This window comes from Bos javanicus, chromosome 25 (assembly GCF_032452875.1).
Source record: "Bos javanicus breed banteng chromosome 25, ARS-OSU_banteng_1.0, whole genome shotgun sequence".
Lineage (NCBI taxonomy): Eukaryota > Metazoa > Chordata > Mammalia > Artiodactyla > Bovidae > Bos > Bos javanicus.
Genome location: NC_083892.1, coordinates 26,641,194 through 26,664,778, shown reverse-complemented (window position 1 = coordinate 26,664,778; position 23,585 = coordinate 26,641,194). Strand labels below are relative to the sequence as shown.

The window sequence follows — 23,585 nt, the reverse complement described above, 5'->3', positions numbered from 1 at the left end:
CTGCACTTCCTATTTCTGAAGGAGAAGGACCCAAGAGCCCCTGTGATGTGTCAGATCTTTATTCCCTTCTGGGGCCTCCCTGGGAGAGCCCTATGGCTTAGGCTTTGCCACTTTAGGCTCAGATGGGAAGGCCTCATTACATTTTTTTTTTAATGGCTTTATTTTATTTAATCTTTTGCTCTGTGGCATGTAGGATCTTTGTTCCCTGAGCAGGGATCAAACCTGTGCCCCTTGCATAGGAAGCGCAGAGTCTTAACCACTGGACCACCAGGGAAGTCCTCATCACATTTTTGAACTGAAAGAGATCTTAGGCTTTCCATCCTTTTTGCAGTTGGGGACACAGACTGGGAAAGATTGAGTAACCTGCCCAAGATCTAACACAGGGTGAGAGATACTAGGATTCTGGGTTTCCTTCTGTCTTCACTACACCACTCCTGAGTTCCTTGCCAGTGTCTCAGCCAGGGTTCTGGAGGCATCTCCCAGACAGGGACAGAGCAGCCCAGTGTCAGTGAAGCCCAGGTACAGGATGAGTGACAAAGCCATCAAGGCAAGGGAAAAACCAGCCTGAGAGGAGAGTTCCAGGGCCAACAAAATCAAAGCTTGCATCTTCACTCTCTAGGATCTCCATCACCAGCAAAGGGGGACCAGAACAGGAACATTTGGAGTCAGTAGCCAGAGGGAACTGTGCTTGTCTATATTCCCAAGCTCTGCACAGAATCCCTCCCCCATCACCCTGCGACTCTATTATTCATCTACCACTTATTTCTTTGTGGTCATTGCCCAGGTGATGGAAGCAGCCAGCCATGGACAGACAGACTTTCCTGCCACTGGTCAGGACAACCTTTCACCTCAAGTAGGATTAGCAAAGGCTTATGTCCTCGGTTGCCTTCTGACAACTCAGCCCTGTGTCTGGCCTAACTTAGGAAGAAACCAGATCTGTCAACCTAAAGGAACTTCTAAAGGAAGAGCTTGAAAATTTGGGGAAAAGACACTGTTGAGGTAAACTGATGAACTGACTTGATTCCAACCTAATTGGCCCCACCAAGACCTCTCTTAGCCTTAAGTTCACTGGGAGAATCTGCCAACTGTCACAAGGGAAATGTGGGAGTGAGGAGAGGCACCTTGGCAGAAGTAGCTACCTTTTAATCCCCTAAAGAAGCCATCCTTCTGCCCTTCAGCACTGCCTGAGGAACTCACAGCCTGCAATACCAGTTCTCAGCTCAGCCTCAAAACCAGATCTAGACCCTGCCCTGAGCTTGCAAATTAAAAGTATTGTAATTACTATTTTCTCTTGAGTACTTTGAAGTTTTCAAGGCTTACTTAGGGCCCCCAAACCAAATCCAACTCCTCTGCTTCCTGCCCTCCTGACCCAAATTTCCTCCACTTAATGAATTTTCGAGTGTCATGGAATACCTAAGCCTCAATCTTGCCCCCTTCTTAGCTCCTCACTCCTTGGCACGGATTCTTCCCCCCGGCCCCGCCAAAGATAGGGCTTCTCTTTAATTATTGGGTACACTGGGTCTTCACTGCTGTGCCTAGGATTTCTCTAGTTGCAGCAAGTGGGGGCTACTCTCTAGCTGTGGTTTATGGGCTTCTCAGTTCAGTAGTTTTTCTTGTTGCAGACCATGGGCTCTAGAACATGCAGGCTCAGTACTCGTGGCTCACAGGCTTAGTTGCATCCGAGGCACGTGGATCCTTCCCAGACCAGGGACTGAACCCGTGTCCTCTGAATTGGCAGGCAGATTCTTAACCACTGGACCACCAGGGACCTACCATAGGTCTTTGAGGCTCCGTCCGTGAAGCAAGTTAAGCCAGGAAGAGGGTTTTTCTAGGGCTTCTTTGGTGCATCAGGAGAAATGCTAATCTGTACTAGTGAAAACCTGAGCCCTATCCACATGGTCTATCCCTAATGTGTTCAGGCCATGTAAAGGGTATTGATTTGAGCTCCAAAGACCCCCTAAGTCTGGGCAGGGTCGGGCGGGGGGGCGATATTTGTTTATGTGTATCTTTCTAGGAACATGTGCAAAGACATTTATGATTCAGAGGCTAAAATCTGCCCCAGACCAGTACTTTTCAAAGTGAGGCCTTTTTGCCGCAGAATTATATGCAGTATCTTTTCAGAAAGCAGCTGTCTCCCTGGGCCCTGCCCCTAGTCTGTTGAATCAGTATTTCCAGGGATGGAATCTTATGCCTGCTAAAGTTTGAGAGGACGACTGCTCTGAACAGAAAACTTATTTTTCTGGCTGCTCTTAGCTTTACAAGTGTAGGGGTTGGTCTCTGGGCATGTTCCGAACGTGTCGGGCCAGCCAATGACCTTGCCATACACACAGACTCCCATTTCCTTTGTTCTTCCCAAAAGGGCCTGTGCCATGACTGGTCTTTTCCTGGATACCTTAAATCTTGAATATACCAGGACATCACTTGTAGCATCTGACAGAAGGACTTTTACTTATTTTTTTAAGGGTTTTTTTCTCTTTTTTTGACTTATTTATATTTGGCTGCACTGGGGCTTTGTTGCTATGGAGAGACTTTCTCTAGTTGCAGCAAGTGGGGGCTACTCTTCATTGCGGTGTGTGGGCTTCTCATTGCTTCTCATTGCAGAACATGGGCTCTAGGGCACCTGGGCTTCAGTAGTTGTGGCACACAGATTTAGCTGCTCCTCAGCACATGATCTTCCTGGACCAGGGCTCGAGCCCATGTCCCCTGCATTCCTAACCACGGCACCACCAGGGAAGCCCCAGAAGGCCTTTCAGAGGGTTTGTCCGTTGCATGCAGGGAGGAAGCAGATCACAGAGGTGCCTCTCTCACACTGAGAACCTACCTTGAGTGTGGGCCAAGCCACCATAAACCAAGGCTACCCACTGAATAGCTCTGCCCCGGTGCTGCTGCACACCACGGGATGATTCTGTGGATAAAGTGGTTGCCCAACTCAGGACACACACACTCAGGGCAAGTTGGAACCCTCAACAGAGGCTTCCCTGTGCTTCTAGCCTGTCACTGCTATGGGCGTGTGTCAGGCAGAGGCTGGCTGCCTCTCGAAGGCCCACTGATGAGAGAGGACAGGTGCTGGAGGAGGCTGCCTGGCAGTCGGTCATGTACTAACAGACTGAATTTCCATGTGGAAATACTGGTGCCAGAGCCGACTGAAGCCCTGGCCCCACTCCTGCTACTCATGGGGCTTGAGGCCTGTGCTATGAAGAGTCCAGGCAATGGACCACATCAGAGCTGGGGCTGGAGGGCTCACTATACACTTTGCAGGGGACAGCTGTTCTCTGGTATGAATTTCCTGGTAGGTAAGAAGGTTGGAGGTCAGAGAGAAGTGTCTCTGTCTCATGAAGCTCCTTTGTGTGTTTTGGCAATGATCAGAAGGTGCCCCAGGTCCCACTCTTCCCATAATCACTGCACTTGTAGGTTCTGCCTGTGGACCCTCTAGTGCTGGGCCCTGTGAGCCATTCTCCACAAAGCTTTTTGGACAGACATTGGGATGGGAGAGAGCTATGGAGCTGGAAGCTGATACTTTGGAGGGCAGAAAAGGACTTCTGCTTTATTAGTAGGAAGGTGTCTGTCTGTGATTGTTTGTAAGCCTCTACTGAGAACTGAGATTGCTTCTCTCCAGGCTTTGCCCATTAGCAATTCTCCAAATTCTTGTTCTCATCTCTTTTCAGGAGAATGGAAGATGTTATCTTTCCTCCCAACCAGTTTCCTTCCTTCGTCTGAGTAGGCAACAGGAGAACAATCTATGGCTCCTGCATCATTCACAAAGGGAGAATTTGGTTCATTAATTGTCAAGAACACTAGTTTTAGCAGCAAGGGTAGAAAAAGGTCAAGAATTGGATTCTATTCAGTTGTCTTTTCAGGATCACTTTTCCTTTGATTCAAAGCTGCACCTATGTTTCCCAGGTCCCTTTCTCTAGAAGCCTCTATCCAAGTCAGACAGTGGAAAATTTTTAATTGCCTTAAAGGCCAGATGATTCTCTACCCACTTCCCCTCCTGAACTCTATTACCCTCACCTGAAGGAATTCTCATAGGATCCTTGCCTCCCTGTGAGAAAATCCAGGAACCAGGGACTAAAGCTCCAAGGGACTGAGTTAAACTCAGGCTTCGGAGCAGGTGGAAGGGAGAAGCAGGTTAACAGAAAAAGAAGCAACCTTCTTTCTGCAGCAGGATCCCCCCGAACCCAACCTCCTCTGCCCCGGACTGGCCTGTAACCTGTGAGAAAAAGAAAACTGCTGGGAAGGGGAGAGAGGGGAGCCAAGGGTGTCTATCCTCAGATCCCTGTCTTTCATTCTTCAGAAAGATAAACTCTAATGAAGGGTAAATGAGGGCGGGAAAAGCCCTGAAAGTACAGTTCAGAGAAGACGAGAGACGCCAGGACCTCCCTCGCACTCCTCCCGGGGGCACTTCTGGAGCACGGAGGAGGTGGAACCGGCCTGTGCACCCTGCAACCAATCAGAAAGGTGCCTCGCGTTCCCTGGCGACCCTTAAGGCTTAATAGGTGGTGTAGTGGTAAGAGGCGGGATGGTGAGAGCACGAGCTCCACCAGCCAATCGCAGAGCTCCCTGGGAGGGAGGGGCGGTGCCTCTGGAAACTGGAGGCGGGGCTGTTTCCTTGGCAACGATCCTAGCCCTCCCAGAGCGGGGGAAGGGTGGAGATTAGGAGAAGCAGCGAGATGCGGGGGGGTGGGGGGGGACCAGGAGGAGTGAGGGTGGGAGCGCCCGTATGGGGGAGTGGAGTTCGAAGAGGGGCGTCCCGGACTCAGGAGCCTCGATGAGGCTAAGTCGGGGGTGAGGGTAGGGGGTAGGTCTGTCCAGGTTCCCGAGACGCGGCCAGAACTGACCCCAAGGCCCGGGAGGGGAGGGAGCTAGACACCGCCCCCGCTGGCGCCGGGAAGCGTCGCTCCTTCTCGCTGACCTTGGTCTCTCTTGTTGCCTCGCCCTTGGCCACAAGCACTGACGGACGCAGGGCCCAGGAGACAGACAGATAGGCCCTCGGGCGGACGGAGACCTACGACATAGGCACATAAACTGCCCGAGCCTCTCCCGCGGGCTCCAGGGCGCCCAGTCTTCCCCCTACCTCGACGTCGGGGCCATCCTGCCCAGGGTTAATGCCAACGAGTTTCCACCTCCAGCCACTCCTAGAGAGGCCGCAAAGCTAGCCGGCGGGGGAAACTGGCCGCGGACGGACACTTCCTGTGCGGAGGGGAGGGGGTCGGCCAGCCGCAGCCCAGCCGGGGGCTGGGAGGCCAGACGACGGGGTCTCGGGTGGGGAGCGGTATCGGGGGGCAGCAAGGCGAGTCGTGAAGCCCCTCACCTCTGAGGCCACGACGCTTGGGGGCCTGCGAGGACCTCAGGGCAAGCCGAGACCTTGTGGGTGGGGGCGGGGCCGCGGGTAGGGGAGGGGCCCGGCGGGCCGGAGAGGCCCAGGGTCAAGACGTCCGGCCTCAGGGGCCGGGGCTGGACAGCCGGGTCTCCTGGCCGGCGCTGAGCGGGCGGCCGGCGAGGGCTCGGGTCTTGGGGCGCTCAGACCAAGTCGCAGGATCGTCCACCATCGCCCCTGCCGCCGCAGTGGGAGCCGGCGGGGATGGAACGGGAGGCGTCGCCGTGGGGCCTCGAGCCCCGAGATATGCAAAGTCCTGATGAAATGGGGAGCCCTGAAGGGTCCCTCAAAGGTGAGGGAGGGAGCGCCCCTCCGAGAAGTGTGCCTGGGAGCGGGAGAGGGGGCTGTGGTGGGTGGGAGGGGACGAAAGCAGGGGGCTTGGACACCTGGGACTTGGAGGAGGCGGGGTCGGGACCCGGTGGCCTGGGTTTGCTGATGGGGAGGTGGGAATTTCAGCACTTGCCCAAGGGCCAGCGACCCTAATTGAGGAGGAGGGAAAGATTTGTGTCAGTTAATGGTGGGACCCAGTAACCTTCCAGGTCCCACACAATCTGGGTTTTTTGTAATTCTCTGATCCTGCAGGTAACATGAGTGAGAATGAGGAAGAGGAAATTTCTCAGCAAGAAGGCACTGGGGACTATGAGGTCGAAGAGATAGCTTTTGGGCTTGAACCCCAGAGCCCTGGTTTTGGGCCACAAAGCCCAGAGTTTGAACCCCAAAGCCCCAGGTTTGAGCCTGAAAGCCCAGGTTTTGAGTCCCGAAGCCCTGGATTTGTGCCCCCAAGCCCTGAATTTGCACCCAGAAGTCCTGAATCAGATTCTCAGAGCCCCGATTTTGAACCTCAGAGCCCTAGGTATGAGCCCCAAAGCCCTGGGTATGAACCCAAGAGCCCTGGATATGAACCCCGGAGCCCTGGATATGAACCCCGGAGCCCTGGGTACGAACCCAAGAGCCCTGGGTATGAACCCCGGAGCCCTGGATATGAATCTCAGAGTCCCAGGTATGGGACTCAGAGCCCAGAGTATGAACCCCAGAATCCGGAGTTCAAAACCCAAAGCCCTGAGTTTGAAGCTGAAAGTTCCAAATTCCAGGAAGGTGCAGAAATGCTTCTGAATCCTGAGGAAAAGAATCCCTTGAGCATCCCCTTGGGAGTCCACCCCTTGGACGCCTTCACCCAGGGGTTTGGGGAACAGCCTGCAGGGGGCATGCCCCTAGGGCCCCCATTTGAGATGCCCACGGGGGCCCTGCTGGCTCCACCCCAGTTTGAGATGCTCCAGAATCCCCTGGGCCTGACGGGGACCCTTCGTGGTCCAGGCCGCCGGGGTGGCCGGGCCAGGGGTGGGCAGGGCCCAAGGCCCAACATCTGCGGCATCTGTGGGAAGAGCTTCGGGCGGGGATCCACCCTGATCCAGCACCAGCGCATCCACACGGGTGAAAAACCCTATAAATGTGAGGTCTGTAGCAAGGCCTTCTCCCAGAGCTCTGACCTCATCAAACACCAGCGTACCCACACGGGCGAGCGGCCCTACAAGTGTCCCCGTTGCGGCAAGGCCTTCGCTGACAGCTCTTACCTGCTTCGCCACCAGCGCACCCACTCTGGTCAGAAGCCCTACAAGTGCCCGCACTGCGGCAAGGCCTTCGGTGACAGCTCCTACCTCCTGCGGCACCAGCGCACTCACAGCCACGAGCGGCCCTACAGCTGCCCCGAGTGTGGCAAGTGCTACAGCCAGAACTCCTCCCTGCGTAGTCACCAGAGGGTGCACACTGGGCAGAGGCCCTTCAGCTGTGGCATCTGCGGCAAGAGCTTCTCCCAGCGCTCGGCACTTATCCCCCATGCCCGCAGCCATGCCCGTGAGAAGCCCTTTAAGTGCCCTGAGTGTGGCAAGCGCTTTGGCCAGAGCTCGGTGCTCGCCATCCACGCCCGCACCCACCTGCCAGGCCGCACCTACAGCTGTCCCGACTGCGGCAAGACCTTCAATCGCTCCTCCACGCTGATTCAGCACCAGCGCTCGCACACGGGCGAGCGGCCCTACAGGTGCGCCGTGTGTGGCAAGGGCTTCTGCCGCTCCTCCACGCTGCTGCAGCATCACCGGGTCCACAGTGGGGAGCGGCCCTACAAGTGCGATGACTGTGGGAAAGCCTTCTCTCAGAGCTCCGACCTCATCCGCCACCAGCGGACCCATGCAGCCGGCCGGCGCTGACCCGGGGCCCTGTCGGGGTTAGGGAGCTGGTAGGCAGAAAAGAAGGGGACAGGGAGCTACAGCAACTTTGAGAGAATAGTGGAGACTCTGGAGGAGAAAAGAGATTCTAGGAGGTGAGGGGGCCAGGGTGGAGGAAGTGACATGCCCTGGAGAGTTGTGGTAAATGGGCTATGAAGAGGGGTTGGAGGGAGGCCAAGCTGGCAGCCGGAGGCTCTGGGAGAGATCGAGAAAGAGGTCAGCGGAGAGCTGGCCTCAGCAGCAGCATGCCCCTTGGTGGAAGCCTGGCTTGGCAAAGAGCTAGATGGGGGTGGGGGGAGGGGGGGGTCGGGTTACTTAATTAGATTGGGTAGCTTAGACTGGTAGCTACTGAGACCCTCATTGAATCAGGAAGGGGTGAGGGGAGGGATGGGGCCCAAAGTGGGGCCTGGCTTCTGAGCACAAACCCCAGCCTCTCTTGTCTTCCTCAGGCTTTGGAGCCCCTGAATTTGAGTTCAATAAAAACCTTTATGTGGTAAAAGAGACTTGTCCTTAAATTTTGTGTGTGGATAGTGCCCTGGGCATTGAGAGATGCTGGGACATAACGGCAGCCAACGAAGCCATAAGCCCTTGTCTGGGAAGCGCTTTTATATTCAGCGTTTCACCGGAATCCTGTAATCCGAGGCACAGGAGACATGACTTGCCCATATCTGCTCAAGTTCATGTCCTGTGCTTTGAATCCTGCACAAATGCAAAGGGTGTGAGAAAACTCTCAACTTTGTTCACAAACACGGAGGGTCTGTCCTTGGGCCAGAAAACAGACCCTGATTCTCATATCCAGGCCTAGAGCCTGCATTCCTGCATTCCTGGGCTCCCAGCACCCAGCTGGGCCATCCCTTCCCCCTCCCAGCTGGAACCTCTAGCCACCCTTCTGTACACACTGACTGACCGTGTGTCAGTTACAGGGAGTGTCTCCAGTTCCAACCCCACCCACAAGGGAACATACGGGATCCAGTATGAAGGTTAGACAGCTTCAGGCTTCAAGACCCTCCCACCAGGCTGGTCCTTTTTAGGACCACCTTGTTACTACCCCACCTTTCTCCTACTTTACTATCTGAGTCTCAGCCCTCCCAACACTCGACTTCTCAGGAAATGATGGGGAGTTGGTGCCATCAGTCTGGGGGATTCTGGAGTGTGGCCAGTCATGACCTTAGTTGAGGAGGCTAGGCTGCACCTCAGGGAATTACCCAGCTGCCCGACACATCTTGAGATGAACACTTACTGAGGGCTGAGCAGTGCCCTGTCAAGGAGACATTCAGAACATGTCTGCCGGGCACCACCTGCCCCCAGCAACTCAGCCTCACAGGCAGGTGGGGAGTCATTGCTCCATGAGACCTCTAGGGCCCCACGCCCATCCTCATAGCTGCCTTAGAACTTGTCAAAAGCAAATAACCTCTCTAAGCACATTTCAGTCCAACCTCTTGTGATCTATAAACTCTGGAAAGGGGCCCCAGACACGTAGTTCAGTAGTTTGGTGTGTTTAGTGGTTTTCAAAGTTTATATGATTTTGGATACAGAACATTACTTTTCAAGTGAAATCTCAGTTTTTTAAAGACCTTTGTAAAATGTATGCATATTTCTGTACAGACACCCTACTATACACAATTTCAGATAGTAAAATACTCCAGTTCTCACATCTAATATAGTTCATATATGTTGAACAGAGCTGCATTTGAATATCTGACATGATATCACATTAGTAGACATTTACTGCAGCATTTATTTCAATTATACAATTCAATCTCCTTATTTTGGAGGTGGATTTTTCTTTGGCTCCAAAATGTAGGCACTTGAAAGCTAGAAGGCCTTGGGCACAGTGCCTGTGGTGTTCAACTGTAGCACCACAAAGTAGCCTTGGTTTTTTTGTTTTTTTTCTTTTTGGTCACATGGTTCATGCCAGACCTTAGTTCCCCAACCAGGAACTGGATCTGTGCCCTTGGCAGTGAAAGTACTGAGTCCTAACCATTGGACTGCCAGGGAATTGCCAGTAGCCTAGATATTTAAAATCGGTTCAAATGAGAATGGAGATATAGATGCTCAGCTCCTACCCCTCTCTTCATGACAGCTCCGGGGGTACCTTCAGTTGCCAGGTGGAGCAGACCAAACCCAAAAAGGACGTGTGTGTTCTCCAGCATCAAGGTGGAAGGGATAATGGAAGATATTGGTCTCCAGCACCAAGTCTCTTGACTCTTGGTCAACATGTTGCTTTTTTTTTTTTTTTAATGGTCATTTTATTTATTTATTTATTTATGGCTGTACTGGGTCTTTGCTATTTGCATGGGCTTTTCTCTAGTTGCAGTGAGTGAGGGCTTCTCTTTGTTGTGGCGCTCAGGTTTCTCACTGTGGTGGGGAGTGTGGGCTCTAGAACTCTGGCTCAGTAGCTATGGTGCATGGGCTTAGTTGCATCCGAGACATGTGGAATCTTCCTGGACTAGGGATCAAACTGGTGTCCCCTGCATTGGCAGGCAGATTCTTATCCACTGTGCCACCAGGGAAGTCTCAGCCTGCTGCTTTTACTATGCCCTCCTGCTTCCCTTGTGGCTCAGCTGGTAAAGAATCCTCCTGCAATGCAGGAGACCTGGGTTCGATCTCTGGGTTGGAAAGATCCCATGGAGAAGGGAAAGGCTACCCACTCCAGTTTTCTGGCCTGGAGAATTCCATGGACACAGTCCATAGGGTCGCAAAGAGTCGGACACGACTGAGCGACTTTCACTTCACTTCACCTGCACAACAGACCAACCACTTCTGCCCACCACCATTAGTGCTTATACGCTAGGGACAGTGCTAAGCAGTTTACATGTGTTACTTAATGCTCTGAGCTATTATTCCTGTGTAGCAGATGAAGAAATGAATCCCAGAGAGGGTAAAGAATTTGCTCTACGTGACACAGCTAGGAAGCTGAAGAGCCTGGATTCCATCCCTTCCTAAAGATACTAAGGGCTTCCCTGGTGGTTCAATCGGTAAACAATATGTCCGCAATGCAGGAGACTCAGATTTGATCCCTTGGTTGGGAAGATCCGCTAGGGGAGGAAATAGCAACCCACTTCAGTATTCTTGCCTGGAGAATTCCATGCACAGAGGACCCCAGTCCATGGGGCTGCAAAGAGTTAGACACAACTGAGCGACTAACATTAATAATACTAAGAAGTTATTTACTTTTTTCACTCTCTTTCTCCCACAAGGAACAGTTTTCTAGAAGCTGCTTGACATAAGATAACGTATGTCATCACTTTGATGGCTTGCATGGAATGTGGACTTGGGTATTCTTATGTTTTAAATTTTTCTCCATTTTAATTTCTAATTGGATGAAACCAATAGATTTAATCCATATACACTTAGGGTCACTGAATCAAACCATTATGAAATGATAGCTTACTGTGAACGATGTCAAATTTGTGATCTCCGAAGAAGATTTAGCTTTGGGATCAGGGACCAGGCTTGATTACTCAAGAGCTTTTGTGTAGCAGAGTTTTATTAAAGTGAAAAACGACAGAGAAAGCTTCTGACATAGACATCAGAAGGGGGAGGGAGAGTGTCTCCCAACTAGTCTTATCAACAGACCCACTCCCATAACATAAATCTTAAATTAGCAAGATTAGAACTAACAATAGAAAAGTCTTACTAGACCCACTTCCACAATATGTTTTTTAAGATAACAGGTTTAATCAGAAGGTTCTTAAGAAGGAGAAACATGTTCTCGAGCAGGATACATTGTTATTATATAAAGATGAGTTGTCTTGTGTAATCATTGACTCTGGGCTTAAAGAAAATAACGTTTTATGTGACTAAGACAAAGCAATGCAGAAAAAAAAAAGTTTGTCCTTTTGTCCTCCTCCCTCTAGTCAAGGCTATGGTTTTTCCAGTAGTCATGTATGGATGTGAGAGTTGGACTGTAAAGAAAGCTGAGCGCTGAAGAATTGATGCTTTTGAACTGTGGTGTTGGAGAAGACTCATGAGAGTCCCTTGGACTGCAAGGAGATCCAACCAGTCCATCCTAAAGGAAATCAGTCCTGAATATTCATTGGAAGGACTGATGCTGAAGCTGAAACTCCAATACTTTGGCCACCTGATGCGAAAAGCTGACTCATTTGAAAAGACCCTGATGCTGGGAAAGATTGAAGGCGAGAGGAGAAGGGGACAACAGAAGATGAGATGATTGGATGGCATCACCGACTCAATGGACACGAGTTTGAGTAAACTCCAGGAGTTGGTGATGGACAGGGAAGCCTGGTGTACTACAGTTGATGGCGTCGCAAAGAGTCACAGCTGAGTGACTAATACTTTCACTTTGGATGAAAACATCCACTTTTCCCCTCATGTCACATCATATTGCCTCCTCAGAGAGACTTTCCTGATCACCTATGAAAAAGGGCCCTTTCCTTCACCCCCTAACCCCTTACCTTACTTCATTTTTTTTCACGGCCCAATTCCTACCTAGAATCACATTTGTACTTTTTGCTCTGTTTCCCACTGAAGTGAAGCTTCTTGAGGGCAGGGACTTGTCTGTTATGTTCACCATGTCCTCAAACTCAGCCCAGGGCCTGACACAGAGTGGTCAGTTGGTCACTCAGGATTGGAAGCTGCAGTTGGTTTTGCCAGGCTGCTACTTCCCCATGGCCTTCTGAGCCAGGGAAGCCGTGAATAGAACCTGACTCTTGCTTCACAAGGCTTATGGATCATTCCATGTACTTTTAGTAGTTCTGTGATACTCCTTTTTTTGTGTGTGTGATACTCCTTTTTTTTTTAAACTTGGTATGATGAGGCGCCTGGAGAATCCCCATGGACAAGGAGCCTGGCGGGCTTCAGTGCATAGGGTCGCACAGAGTTGGACACAACTGTAGCAATTGAGCATGCACAAGCATGATGAGATTTAATTTTAATATTATTATTTTGGCCATGCCACATAGCATACAGGATCTCAGTTCCCTGACCAGGAATGGAACCTGTGCCCCTTGCAGTGGGAACTTGGAGTCCTAACTACGAAACCACCAGGGAATTCTGTGATACGCCTGGTCAAAACATTTTTTTCCCCTCTTTGGGAAAATGAGCCTCACTTCTTCCTTCTTGATGTCTTGTTTTGGAGCCAGACCCATGGTTCCTTGAGGGCTGGACCAGAAGGGTATTGATGAAGTGGAGAGGCTGGCAGGCTTTGAAAGACTGTTCTGGGCTTTGTGTGTCTGGCTCAGGAATGTCCACTTACCCTGCTGTTGACAGAAAGGAGCCATCGAAGGTCACTGCTTGGGGAACAAAACGTTGCTTCTCCCCTCGCAGGTCTGGACGGGAGCTGGAGGTAGGATTACTCAATATTCCCCTGGAATCCTAATGACCACAAGAGGGCAGCAGTGACCAGTCCCATCTGTTCCTTCTGAAGGTAAAGGCCTTCAGGGTCAAGGCCCTACAACCATTGATTGCTTTTTTAAAAAGAGGGGGCGGTGGGCATAAATAGACAATATCTCAATAAAAAAATATTTTTTTTAAACAACTTCCCTGGTGGTACAGTGGATAGGATTCTGCCTGCCAATGCAGGGGACATGGGTTCAATTCTTGATCCAGGAAGATCCAGCATGTCTCAGAGCAAGTAAGCCCATGTGCGGCAACTGCTGAGCCCATGCTCTAGGGCCCGCGAGCTGCAACTACCAAGCCTGTGCGCTGCAACTACTGAAGCTCGCGTGCCTGGATTCTGTGCTTCTCAACAGAAGAAACCACCAAAATGAGACGCCTGTGCACCGGAAGAAAGAGTAGCCCTGATTTGCTGCAACTAGAGAGGGCCAATGCGCAGCAAAGAAGACCCAGCACAGACAAAATAATAAATTAATAAATAAAATTTAAAAGAGGGGTTGTCTACCACCTCTGTTTCCTCAACGCTGACCTGGGATACTGGTGAGCTAGCTTCTTTATTGGGAAGCCTGCTCTCCCACTCATGGCCGTCAAGCACTCGGAATCTGCCCAGTATCCACTGGCATTATCACTGGTTACCTGGCTTGGGAAGCCATGGAGAAGTAGCAGCCTGGCAAAACCAACTGCAGCTTCCAATCCTGAGTGACCACCAGCAGCCACCAGACTTCCTTCCAAGGCACAGGCTCATCAGAGACCTCTCCTCTCCCATCCCCTCTCCAAGACTAAGCAGACTGCAACCCACAGAGACAGTTGGGCTTTTAATATGAAAACAGAAAAATACCAAGAAGGAAGTTGAGAGAACCCCACCCTTTACTATCCAAGCCACACAAGAGACTTCCTGATGTTCCATAACCCTTGCCTTGTACCAAGTGGAAAATAATCTCCAAGCAACAAGTAAAACAAGGCGGGATGGGGGGGTAATGTCAGCGAAACTCTATTGTCACAGCTTAATAAATGTTCAGTGCTTTTCCCTAACCTGTTCCTCACTTTCTGTGCCTCTCTCACTGCTTCTTATTTTTTAAAAAATATTTATTTATTTATTTGGCTGTGCCAGGTCTTAGTTGCGGCACACAGGATCTGTAGTTGTGGCATGTGGGATCTTATTCCCTGATCAGGGATTGAACCTAGGCCCTCTGCATTGGGAGTGCAGTCTTAGCCACTGTAACACCAGGGAAGTCCCTCTTGCTGCTTCTCTTCAGTTAACTCACAATATCAGGCACAAGTCAGTTTCTGAGGGTCATCATGGCAAAAAAGAAGAAAGAAGGGGAAGGAGAGTAAGAAGAGGAAGAAGGGGAAGAGGAAGGAAAAAAAAGAAAGGAAAGAAAACAACAACTAAAAGAAACCTGACTGTTTTGGGCCCACTTAGTGGAAGGATTGAGGAGGAAATGTTCATTTAATTGAGTCAGGCTGGAATGTTACACCAGTACAAAAACATTACAAAATTGGCCAGAGTTTCACATTTATTTGCTAAATACATACAAGCATTGTGGTTGACACTGGGAGCCAAGTCACTGGACATAGTTTCCATCTTTGAGCTCACAATCTCACAGCGGGGGCCACGGTAGGATGTGATGGGGTGCTGAGGTAGGGGCTGTGGAATAAGGAGGCAGGTGCCTGGGGAAGGCTGAGCCTCAATGGATGAGGTTGCCAGGGGGCCCACCCAAACTTTTTTCCCTGTCTTCCCATGGGCACCCTCACTAATGCAGTGAAATTGTGCCAAGCACCTACTATCTGACTCTGTGATATCACCAGGGGTCCCAAGGTGAACAAGACAGCTATGATCCTCACCCTCATGGAGTTCATCGTTTAATTTCAGAGACAGATATGAAGTAAATCATTTAACAATTAACAAACATGATCAGTGCTATGCAGAGCAAGTACAGGCTATGTAGGCATGTATAACATGGGGACCCAACTGAGCTGAGGTTGGGGGGGTGGTGCTGCTCTGCGAAAGTGATGTGTGAGCTGAGAACTGAAAGCTGAGAGTTAGGCAGGAGGAACGTGAGAGGAGTCTGAAGTGAGAAGTGAGAAGAGTCTGGGTGAAGGCAGTAAGCCAGGAAGGAGCCATGCAAGTGAAAAGGCTGGTCATCTCTGGAAGGAAGGCGGGACATTTCTAGAAGAGTCTGGGAGGGAAACAGGGGCCCAATTTTGCAGATTTTGGAAGGCATATTAAGGAATTTGGTTGTTAGTCAAAGGGTTTGCAGGAGCAATGTAGTGACACAGAAGAGATTTGCTCTGGCAGGAGAATTAAAAGCTGACAGGATTCCAGGGAAGGCAGGGCAAGGTTCTGGGGAGGGGGGCGTGGTCTGAGGTCCCTGAGGACATCCAGGCACAGGTGGATATGACAGCCTGGAGTGTTACTAGGTCCTGAGATGACCATTTCTCCAAATTTAGATCAGATGTTCTCTTGCAGGGGAGGAAACTAACAGGGGCCGGTGGGAACCAGGACATGTGATGATTACAAAGCCTCACCTCTTTGTACCCAGGTGCACCTGGGGCCTTCCTGGTGCACCCCTAAGTGGATCTTTAGCACAAGCCTGCACAGGAGGCAGGCAGGAAAGGACCCATGTTCAAGATAGGGAAACTGAGGCTTATGGAGGGGCAGTGCCTTGCCCTGGAACACACAGTGAAATTCAGGTAGAGCTAGGCTGGTACCAGGCACCCCGAGTCCAGTCCTGGGCCCTCTGCATATGGGCTGCACCTCAATCTCCACCACTTCCGTCCTCATCCGTCTTCTGGAGGGGCTCCAGGCAGCCTGGGTCCTTGCACTCTTTCTCCAACTCTGGCTGCCCAGCATCTTCTCCAGGGATTTCACTGGAAGCATCTACGTTTGCCTCCATCTTCTCCTTCAGGTTCCGTTTGAAGAAACCAACCTGTAGGAAGACAACACTGGAGTGAACAAAGAGCCCGCAGAGCCCTAACTTCTATTCATCCTTCATATCCCAACTCAAAGGCTGCCTCTCTTGAGAGGCCTTCCTGGACTTCCCTAGCCTAGGTTAGGCTCCTGTGTTACAGGCTGCAGAGCACGTTCACGTCCGTCTGCCATAGAGACTGGGAGCATCTCAGAGGCATGGACCACGTGTGTGGTCCGTGCCTCTGTATCCCAGTGCCTGGCCCTCAATACACGGGAGATTCCTTCTTCTTCTCCCTGGGTACCCAGGTCTGGCTTTGCCAGTGCTTGTTGAGGGATGGGGCAAGTCTTACTTGCTCTTTGGGCCTCAGCGGGCTTATCTGTAGAAGGAGGAGTAGACTGACGCTCCTTCTGGCTTTAATACCCTCTTGTCTTGGTGTTCTGCTCCCTGACTCCACTCAGTTCTGCTTTCCATGGCCTGGTTGGGTGCCCGTTCTTCCCAGAAGCTCCTACCTTGTACAGAGCTATGAAAATCAGGAACAGCAACAACAGCCCCCCGATTCCGCTCAGCACGTAGAGATAGAGCATCTCTTTCTCATATACAAGGTCAACCTTCATGACGACCTGTGGGAGAGGAGAGACAGAAATGCGGGGAGGAAGCTGTTCCCATCCTAGATGCAACGTATGAATCTGGCCTCAGACCCTAGGTCTTAGCTTTTCCCATCTGGACTGTGTCACGCAGAGCATGGGGCTTGGGCCCAGACCCTCCCTCTCTAGTACATCTCCCACTGCAGCCACTGTAATGAACCAGCAAAACTGCACCTCAGGCCCCGCGCCCCACCCCCCCTTAAGCCCTTAAAAGGCTTCGCTCAGTCCCAGGATGAAATCCCAACTCAAAGCCTTCCGGAATCTGGCTTCTATTTACTTTTTCAGCTATCCCTTCCCTTCTGCTCTGAGCTCTCTGCTCTTATTTATTTTTATTTTTTTCCTTTTTTTGACCATGCATCACAGCCTGTGGACTCTTCAGTTCCCAGACCTGGAGTCGAACCCACGCCCCCTGCATCGGCTGCGTGGAGTCTTAACCACTGGACTGCCAGCGAAGTCCCTGAGCTTCCTGCTGTTAAACCCACCTCGCCCGCTCTCTCAAAGCTGGGCCCTGCACGTGCTACTCTCTCTGCCCAGAGCACCTTCCCACTGTGCCCCGCCTGCAGGGTAGCGGCCCCTTGGCTGAGCTGCCGTCAAACTCATCCTGGCCTTATGCTTGGTCTGTCTGCCCACCAGCGGTGGTGGGGAGCTGTGCCAAGGCCTGTGGCTCTGGCTGAGAGGAACTTCTTACGGCACTAAAGCCCCAACCTTCTCCTCCATGGCTTCCCACACTCCCAGCTTCCGCTCTCCTAGCTCTGCCCTGGGGCTCCTCCCACCCCTCTGCTCTCCCCTGTTCCCGGGTCTTCTGAGGAGGCAGAGATACCTGGGCCATGGAGGCGTTCCTGCCATAGAGGTGAAAATGCTTGCTGCTGTTGAAGGAGATGGAGAGGGAGCTACAGAGGCTCAACATGGAGGAGGCCTGTGGGAGGCAGGGGTGCAGGAGGGGCAGCCATCAGGCCAGAGGGGAGGAGGACTCAGGACCCCCTGACTTCTGCCCCCCAGCGCAACTCAAGGGGCAGAGGCAGTGGAAGGGTCCTGGTGGGCACGCTGTCTCTACTCCATTCTCTCCTGGAGTGTCCCAACGTGCTGCTTGTTACTGTGGGAAGGAGGTTTTTCCTACAAAGAACTTGTAAGAACCATCCGTGAGTGAGTGAGGGATAGTCACTCAGTCGTGCCTGACTCTTTGAGACCCCATGGACTGTAGCCTGCCAGGCTCCTCTGTCCATGGAATTCTCCAGGCGAGAATAATGGAATGGGTTGCCATGCCCTCCTCCAGGGGATCTTCCCAACCCAGGGATTGATCCCAGGTCTCCTGCATTGCAGGCAGATTCTTTACTGTCTGAACCACCAGGGAAGCCCTAAGAACCATCGGTCGGCCCATGAAAATAGTCCTGCAAATTTTAAACAAATATTGGTCCTCTTTCATCTGCAACTGTGTAAATGTCGGGGACATTTCCTCAAGACAGAACAAAAAAAAGGCAGGTCTGCTGGGAGAACCCATCGTCCCTCTTGAGCCCAACCCCCCCAACCATTTGGGGTCTGTGGCCATCGGGTGCTTGCTACCTTGATCGTCCCCCTCAACTCCACCATCCCGTTCACTTGGACAAGGATCTCCTGTCTGAAGTCAATTGCGCAGCGGAACTCGGTTCCAAACGAGCAAGACTGACGGGAAGAAGGAAAGCAGAGGGTCAGGGAGGTCTCTTCCCACCTGCCCCCTGCCCAGCCCCTGCCTCAGTTGCTGAGGTCACGGCCGGTACCTCAGCCTCATCAGATGGACTCTCCAGATTTCTGGGGCTGCAGTTGACTGGAGGCTCCTGGGAAGGAGGAGTCAGGGTCTTCAGTTAGTCCAGAGCTGAGAGGATGCTGGCCCCTTGAGCCCAGACCCATCCATCATTCCTCCCCACCTCTCCAATACCACCTTGTCTCCCAGTTCTCCCCTCCTTGGTTCTTGGCAGGTTCAATCAGTCTCACTACCATCTCTACCCATCTGTCACCCCTCATTCCCCGTCAGGAGCTCCCCTTCACAGACCTGGGTGCCCTTCCCTCCTCTGGGCCAACTCACCATCTGTATGCTCCATTTGTGGGTGATGAGCCCCTCGCTGTGCACCCGTGGTACCCTAACCAAGGCCTCCAGTGGGGGCATGTTGTCATAGTTAGAAGGCTGGATCCTCACCTGGTACAGAGGACAAGGGGCTGCAGAGCCCTGAATGCCACCCCAACTGTCACCCCAGATCCAATCCTCCTTGGCTGGGGCCCAAGGAGCCCCCTCTTCATTAGGCAGCGGGCCATGGTCATTCACACCGTTACAGCTTGGGTTCTTCTCTGCTTCCTCCATATGGCCTACCCTTGCCCATCCTGCAAGATACTGCTCAGACATCATCCCTGAAGGTCTGGCTGACTCCCCCACAGCACTTTTGTTCCCTAGCAAGATAGTAAACCATCTGCTTGTGTGTGTGTGTGTGTGTGTGTGTGTGTGTGTGTGTATCCCCCCTAGACTGTGAGCTGTGTGAGGGCAGGAGCCTGGGATCTTTTCACATGCACTTTGTATAGCCATGACACAGTACTCAGCATATAACCAGCCTCGCAAGAGTTATTTTCTGAATGAGTGAAAGAGGAAGGACATTTAACAAGGACGGATGCAAAAATTATTTGCACAATGCAGGTTGGCAAAGACATTTTGGCAAGTGCACTGGATTGATTTAAGAAACATTTCCTGGGAGTTCACAGGTGGCTTAGTGTTTCGGATTCCAGGCTTTCACTGCTGTGGCCCAAGTTCAATCCCTGGTTGGGGAACTGAGATCGTGCAAGCAGTGCCTTGAGGCAAAAACAAAAACAAGCAAACAAACAAAAACCTAGGTTCTCTCTGAAAGACATGAATTGGATTCCGTACCTGAGAACACAATTAGCAGATCAAATGTCTACATAATTGAATCTTAAAATAAATGGGAATTTTCTATTTCAAAAAACCAAAAAAGCAATACAACATTGGAAATCAATTATGCACGAGTGCGTGCTAAGTTTTGCAACCCTATGGACCATAGGCTGCCAGGCTCCTCTGTCCATGGGATTCTCCAGGTGAGAATACTGGAGTGGGTTGCCATGCCCTCCTCTAGGGGATCTTCCCAACCCAGGGATCTAACCTGCATCTCTTATGTCTTCTGCATTGGCAGGTGGGTTCTTTACCACTAGTGCCACCTGGGAAGCACATATCAATCATACTTCAGTAAAATAAATACAAAAATCACAAATCAGTGACTTCCCTGGTGGTTCAGTGGTTAAGACTTCGCCTTCCAGTGTAAGGCGTGCGGGTTGATCCCAAGTCAGGGAGTTAAGATCCCACATGCCTCAGGGCCAAAAAGCCAAAACAAAAAAACAGAAGCCATATAGTCACAAATTCAATAAAGACTAAAAATGGTCCACATCAAGAAAATTTTTTAAATATAAAAACAAAACTCAAAAAATTAGGTTCTTTCTTAGAGTACTTGGGTTCTAGAGTTCTGTGATTCCAGAAACAATTTATCCAGGGGTGGAAAGGAGCCGATGAGTATGCTGCCACTGGGAGCATTTCAGGAAAGGATCACAGAAGGTGGAGGGCTGGGGTCCTTTAGGGACAGGATCTAGTTGGTCTCTGCTGCATACTTAGTTCTTGGGATGGGGCTGAGCCTGGCACTTCTAAGGACTCTTTCACATTGAGGTTCATACCTGGTAAATGTGCTTGACATGGTGGATCTTGGGACTCTTGGGGGTGAAACTGATATACAGCGTGGAGTTTTCCTGGCTGTGGAGAGAGAGGAGCAGCTGGAGACGATGGAGAAGACAGCAAACCAGTCACGCGGGGGGGGCCCCGGGCAGGGGAAGCCTTGGAGTTGCCAGCCACTGTTTAGAAATGGTGCAGGCTCGGTCTCACATCATCCCGACACTGCTCTGCTGTTGCCCTTTGGAAATTCAGGCTCATGGAAGGGGTTGGTCTTACTCAGAGTCCTGCAGTGGGGGACCAGGGCAGGATCACAGAGGGGTGGCCTTTGGAGCTGTGTTCTCCCCACTAGACGCCACCTCGCTGGGGCCTCCGTTGTCCTCTGGACCCCACTGCTCATCTCCTAGAGAACTACACCAGCCTCTGGACCACTCCCCACTCCATCCTTCTAATGAGCTCCCTAATCTTGTCATGCATTTCCTTTGAATCCATCAGTGGTTCCCTGGTGCCCACAATGAGTTAGGTCCAGTGTTCCACCACAGCCAGACCTGCTTGTTTCCTGGTCTGCCTGCTGACTGCTCCCGCTCACACCTACCACCTCCGGGCCTGCCCACTCCTTGCTCCCCGGATCGGCCCCACTGTTTGCTGCCTCCGTGTTGCCCCCTCCACTTGTCTCTCTGATAACCACGGATGCCTTCCTTCCTGGCCCATATCTGAACCACTTCCACCCCTATCCTCCAGACCCCAGTTCAAGCCCCTGTTCCCCACCAACCCTTCCTTCCAAGTTTCCTCCAGTCCACATCATCTTTCCTGACTCTGATTCCATATCACGCCTCAGACAACATCATTGTGTGTGGCGTTTATGTTCAAAAGCACCAGGGACACCAGATCAGACACCATCCTCGTCCTTATCTCACTCAGACTTATAAATGCCACTTCCTTTCTCTGGCCTCCTCCCCTTTTGGTAAACGAGAAAATCCAAGAAGTGGATTTCCTCTGCATGTACATGAGTTTGGGCTCTCCTACCTGATCATAAAGTCTCAGTGGGCAAGGGTCATGGTGAAAACTTTTCTATGTCTTCTACCTCTGCTGGCTCTGGGGAAGAGGGAATCTAACACAGCTGGAAGTCGTAAAGAGCTTGGCTGGGGTTTGAAGTCAGACAGACTCAAGTTCAGATCCTGGGGTCAGTACTTCGTAGTTGTCCACTCTGGGCAAGTTCCTCCCTTCTCTGGGCCTCATGGTTCATAAGTAAATGGGACAAAGGCAAATGGCTGCCCCACGAGGTACTGAAAGCTCCTGGGAAAGTCCCCAGCTGTGCATTGCAGCTGGGCAGAAGGTGACAGACACCGGTTCAGTAAGTTTCCATCTGACTCAGACTCAGAACTTTCCGCGGGCCTTCGCTCTACTGAGTACTGAAATCTGCTGGGCTTGTGGCTGGAATCAGTTCTTATCACCCCTGGGCCTCTAGGGGGTGGGAGGAGGGGCAGCCCTGGGAGGAAGGCTGGGGCCGTGGGTGGGGAGGCGGAGGCGGGAGGAGAAGGCGGGGTGGCCGCTCAGGACTCACTCCTTGGTGAGGACGTTGATGGGGTACATGACAGGGATGCTGGCAGTGGCCGAGTTGTCCTCCAGGAGGCTTGAGTCCTCATTGTTGCTGCAGGGGGCAGGATAGAAGGCAGTGTTAGGAGACGGCTTGGCCAGGACCATGAGACAGTCTGAGGCCAAGGGCGGGTGGAGACGCGGGTGGGGATCTGCTCACCAGCTCACATTGGCCTGCAGCTCGATAAAATCCCCCCAGGAGCCTTTCTGCAGCGTATTAAACATCACCTGGATATCAACCTGGCAGGAGAGGAGAGGGGTATGAAGGAGGGGGCCTGGGCCTCAGGGGACTGCCTTGGCCCCTCACAGCCCCATGGGCCCACTGCCATAGTCATAGGAACCTCCCCGGGCTGGGTACTTCATCCCCACTGTAGAGATGAGGATACCGAGGTTCCGAGTGATTAAGTCGTGTGTGTGCGGTCACAGTACGTATGACCCAACCCTGGGTTTCTCCGATTCCAAAGTCCAGCTTCTCGAACACGACACAGGACACCTCTGCACACACTCTCTTGGGGGTAGGGGGTGGGGTACACCTGGCCTTGTCAATCACCTTCCCCTTCCCCAGAGCCAGGAGCTCCCTCCCTCCCTTCCTGAGCTTACAGCCCCTGGCCGCTGGGCTCCTGGGGGCTGGTGGCACTCACCATGCTGTCTTCTCCGAAGATGGGAGAGCTCACATTGCAGGAGAGGGCCCTGCTGTGCACTACGGCCTCCTCAGGGAGCTCCTCGCAGCCCACAGGTACATGGCTGTGGGGCTGGGGGTGAGACGTGAAAGAAGGAGCTTTTTAGTGGGCAAAGCTCTAACTTTAGTGGCAAAGGCCACTAACCTCTCAGGGCCCACCTCCTCCATGCCAGGGCACGTGTAGAGAACGATGGGGCCAAAGAATCAGGGATTCAGTACAAAGATATTCACTGTAATGACTTCCCTCGTGGTCCAGCATTTAAGAATCCTCCTGCCAATGCTGGAAACGTGGGTTCGATCCCTGGTCCGGGAAGATCCCACTTGCGGGGGAGCAAACAAAGCCTGTGCGCTGCAACTACCGAGCTGGTGCTCTAGAACCCACGTCTCAACTCCTGAAGCCTGTGCGCCCTAGAGCCTGGGCTCCCCAACAAGAGAAGTCACTGCAATGAGAAGCCCGAGCACCGCAACTGGAGAGTAGCCCCTGCTTGCCGAAACTAGAGGGAGTCCACACACAGCAATGAAGATCCAGTGCAGCCAAATAAATAAAGTTTTAAAAAGATGTTCATCTATGTATGACTGAGTCATTGGCTATACCCCAATACAAAATAAAAAGTTTAAAGTTTGGGGAAAAAAATAAAGGCACAGGAATATTAAAAATGATGTTCACTGCAATACTATTTTTCCTAGGCAAAAACTGGAAGCGATCCAACAAGCCAAAGAGAGGAATGGCTCAGTGAATTGAGGTACAATCACAGGAGAGTTAAAACGCTGCTACATCCACACATTCAGCAACCATTTCCAAAATGCACTTGATCCTGGGCTAAGCAGAACAAAACCCTTTATCTTCATGACTGTCTGGAAGGGACAGATTTCAGCTTAGATTGAGAAGAAAGTTAGACAGGAAATAAGGGTTCAGGCAAGTTGAGTGACTTTCCCACAGTCTCATAATTAGGTAACCTTGACAGGAATCTGGTAGGAACTTGAACACAGGTCTGTTTAACTCCAGATCTCAAGTTTTTAATCACTCTACGATGTGTCCCTTAAGGAAGCACTCAGAACTTGCATAGTGGTCCAATGGTTAAGAACCTTTCTGCCAATGCAGGGGACAC

At 51.6% G+C, this 23,585-nt stretch overlaps 2 protein-coding genes across 2 annotated transcripts in view; one reads left to right on the top strand and one right to left on the bottom strand.

Moving 5' to 3' along the window:
• The first annotated feature begins 4,734 nt into the window (after nucleotides 1–4,734).
• ZNF768 (zinc finger protein 768) lies at nucleotides 4,735–8,095 on the top strand. Its single transcript, XM_061401680.1, has 2 exons — nucleotides 4,735–5,669; nucleotides 5,960–8,095. Exons 1-2 carry the CDS (start codon nucleotides 5,582–5,584, stop codon nucleotides 7,576–7,578), a joined length of 1,707 nt encoding a protein of 568 aa, XP_061257664.1. The 5' UTR covers nucleotides 4,735–5,581; the 3' UTR covers nucleotides 7,579–8,095.
• Nucleotides 8,096–14,458: 6,363 nt separating this feature from the next.
• ITGAL (integrin subunit alpha L) overlaps nucleotides 14,459–23,585 on the bottom strand; it is a 48,481-nt gene continuing 39,354 nt past the window's right edge. Inside the window, exons 22-31 of the mRNA XM_061401678.1 lie at nucleotides 22,439–22,549; nucleotides 21,958–22,037; nucleotides 21,766–21,852; nucleotides 20,210–20,285; nucleotides 18,570–18,680; nucleotides 18,265–18,321; nucleotides 18,071–18,169; nucleotides 17,331–17,426; nucleotides 16,376–16,486; nucleotides 14,459–15,884 (exon numbers count right to left, since the gene is read on the bottom strand). Coding sequence (XP_061257662.1) covers nucleotides 15,714–15,884; nucleotides 16,376–16,486; nucleotides 17,331–17,426; nucleotides 18,071–18,169; nucleotides 18,265–18,321; nucleotides 18,570–18,680; nucleotides 20,210–20,285; nucleotides 21,766–21,852; nucleotides 21,958–22,037; nucleotides 22,439–22,549 — 999 coding nt within the window. The 3' untranslated portion in view covers nucleotides 14,459–15,713. The remainder of the gene's footprint in view (nucleotides 15,885–16,375; nucleotides 16,487–17,330; nucleotides 17,427–18,070; nucleotides 18,170–18,264; nucleotides 18,322–18,569; nucleotides 18,681–20,209; nucleotides 20,286–21,765; nucleotides 21,853–21,957; nucleotides 22,038–22,438; nucleotides 22,550–23,585) is intronic.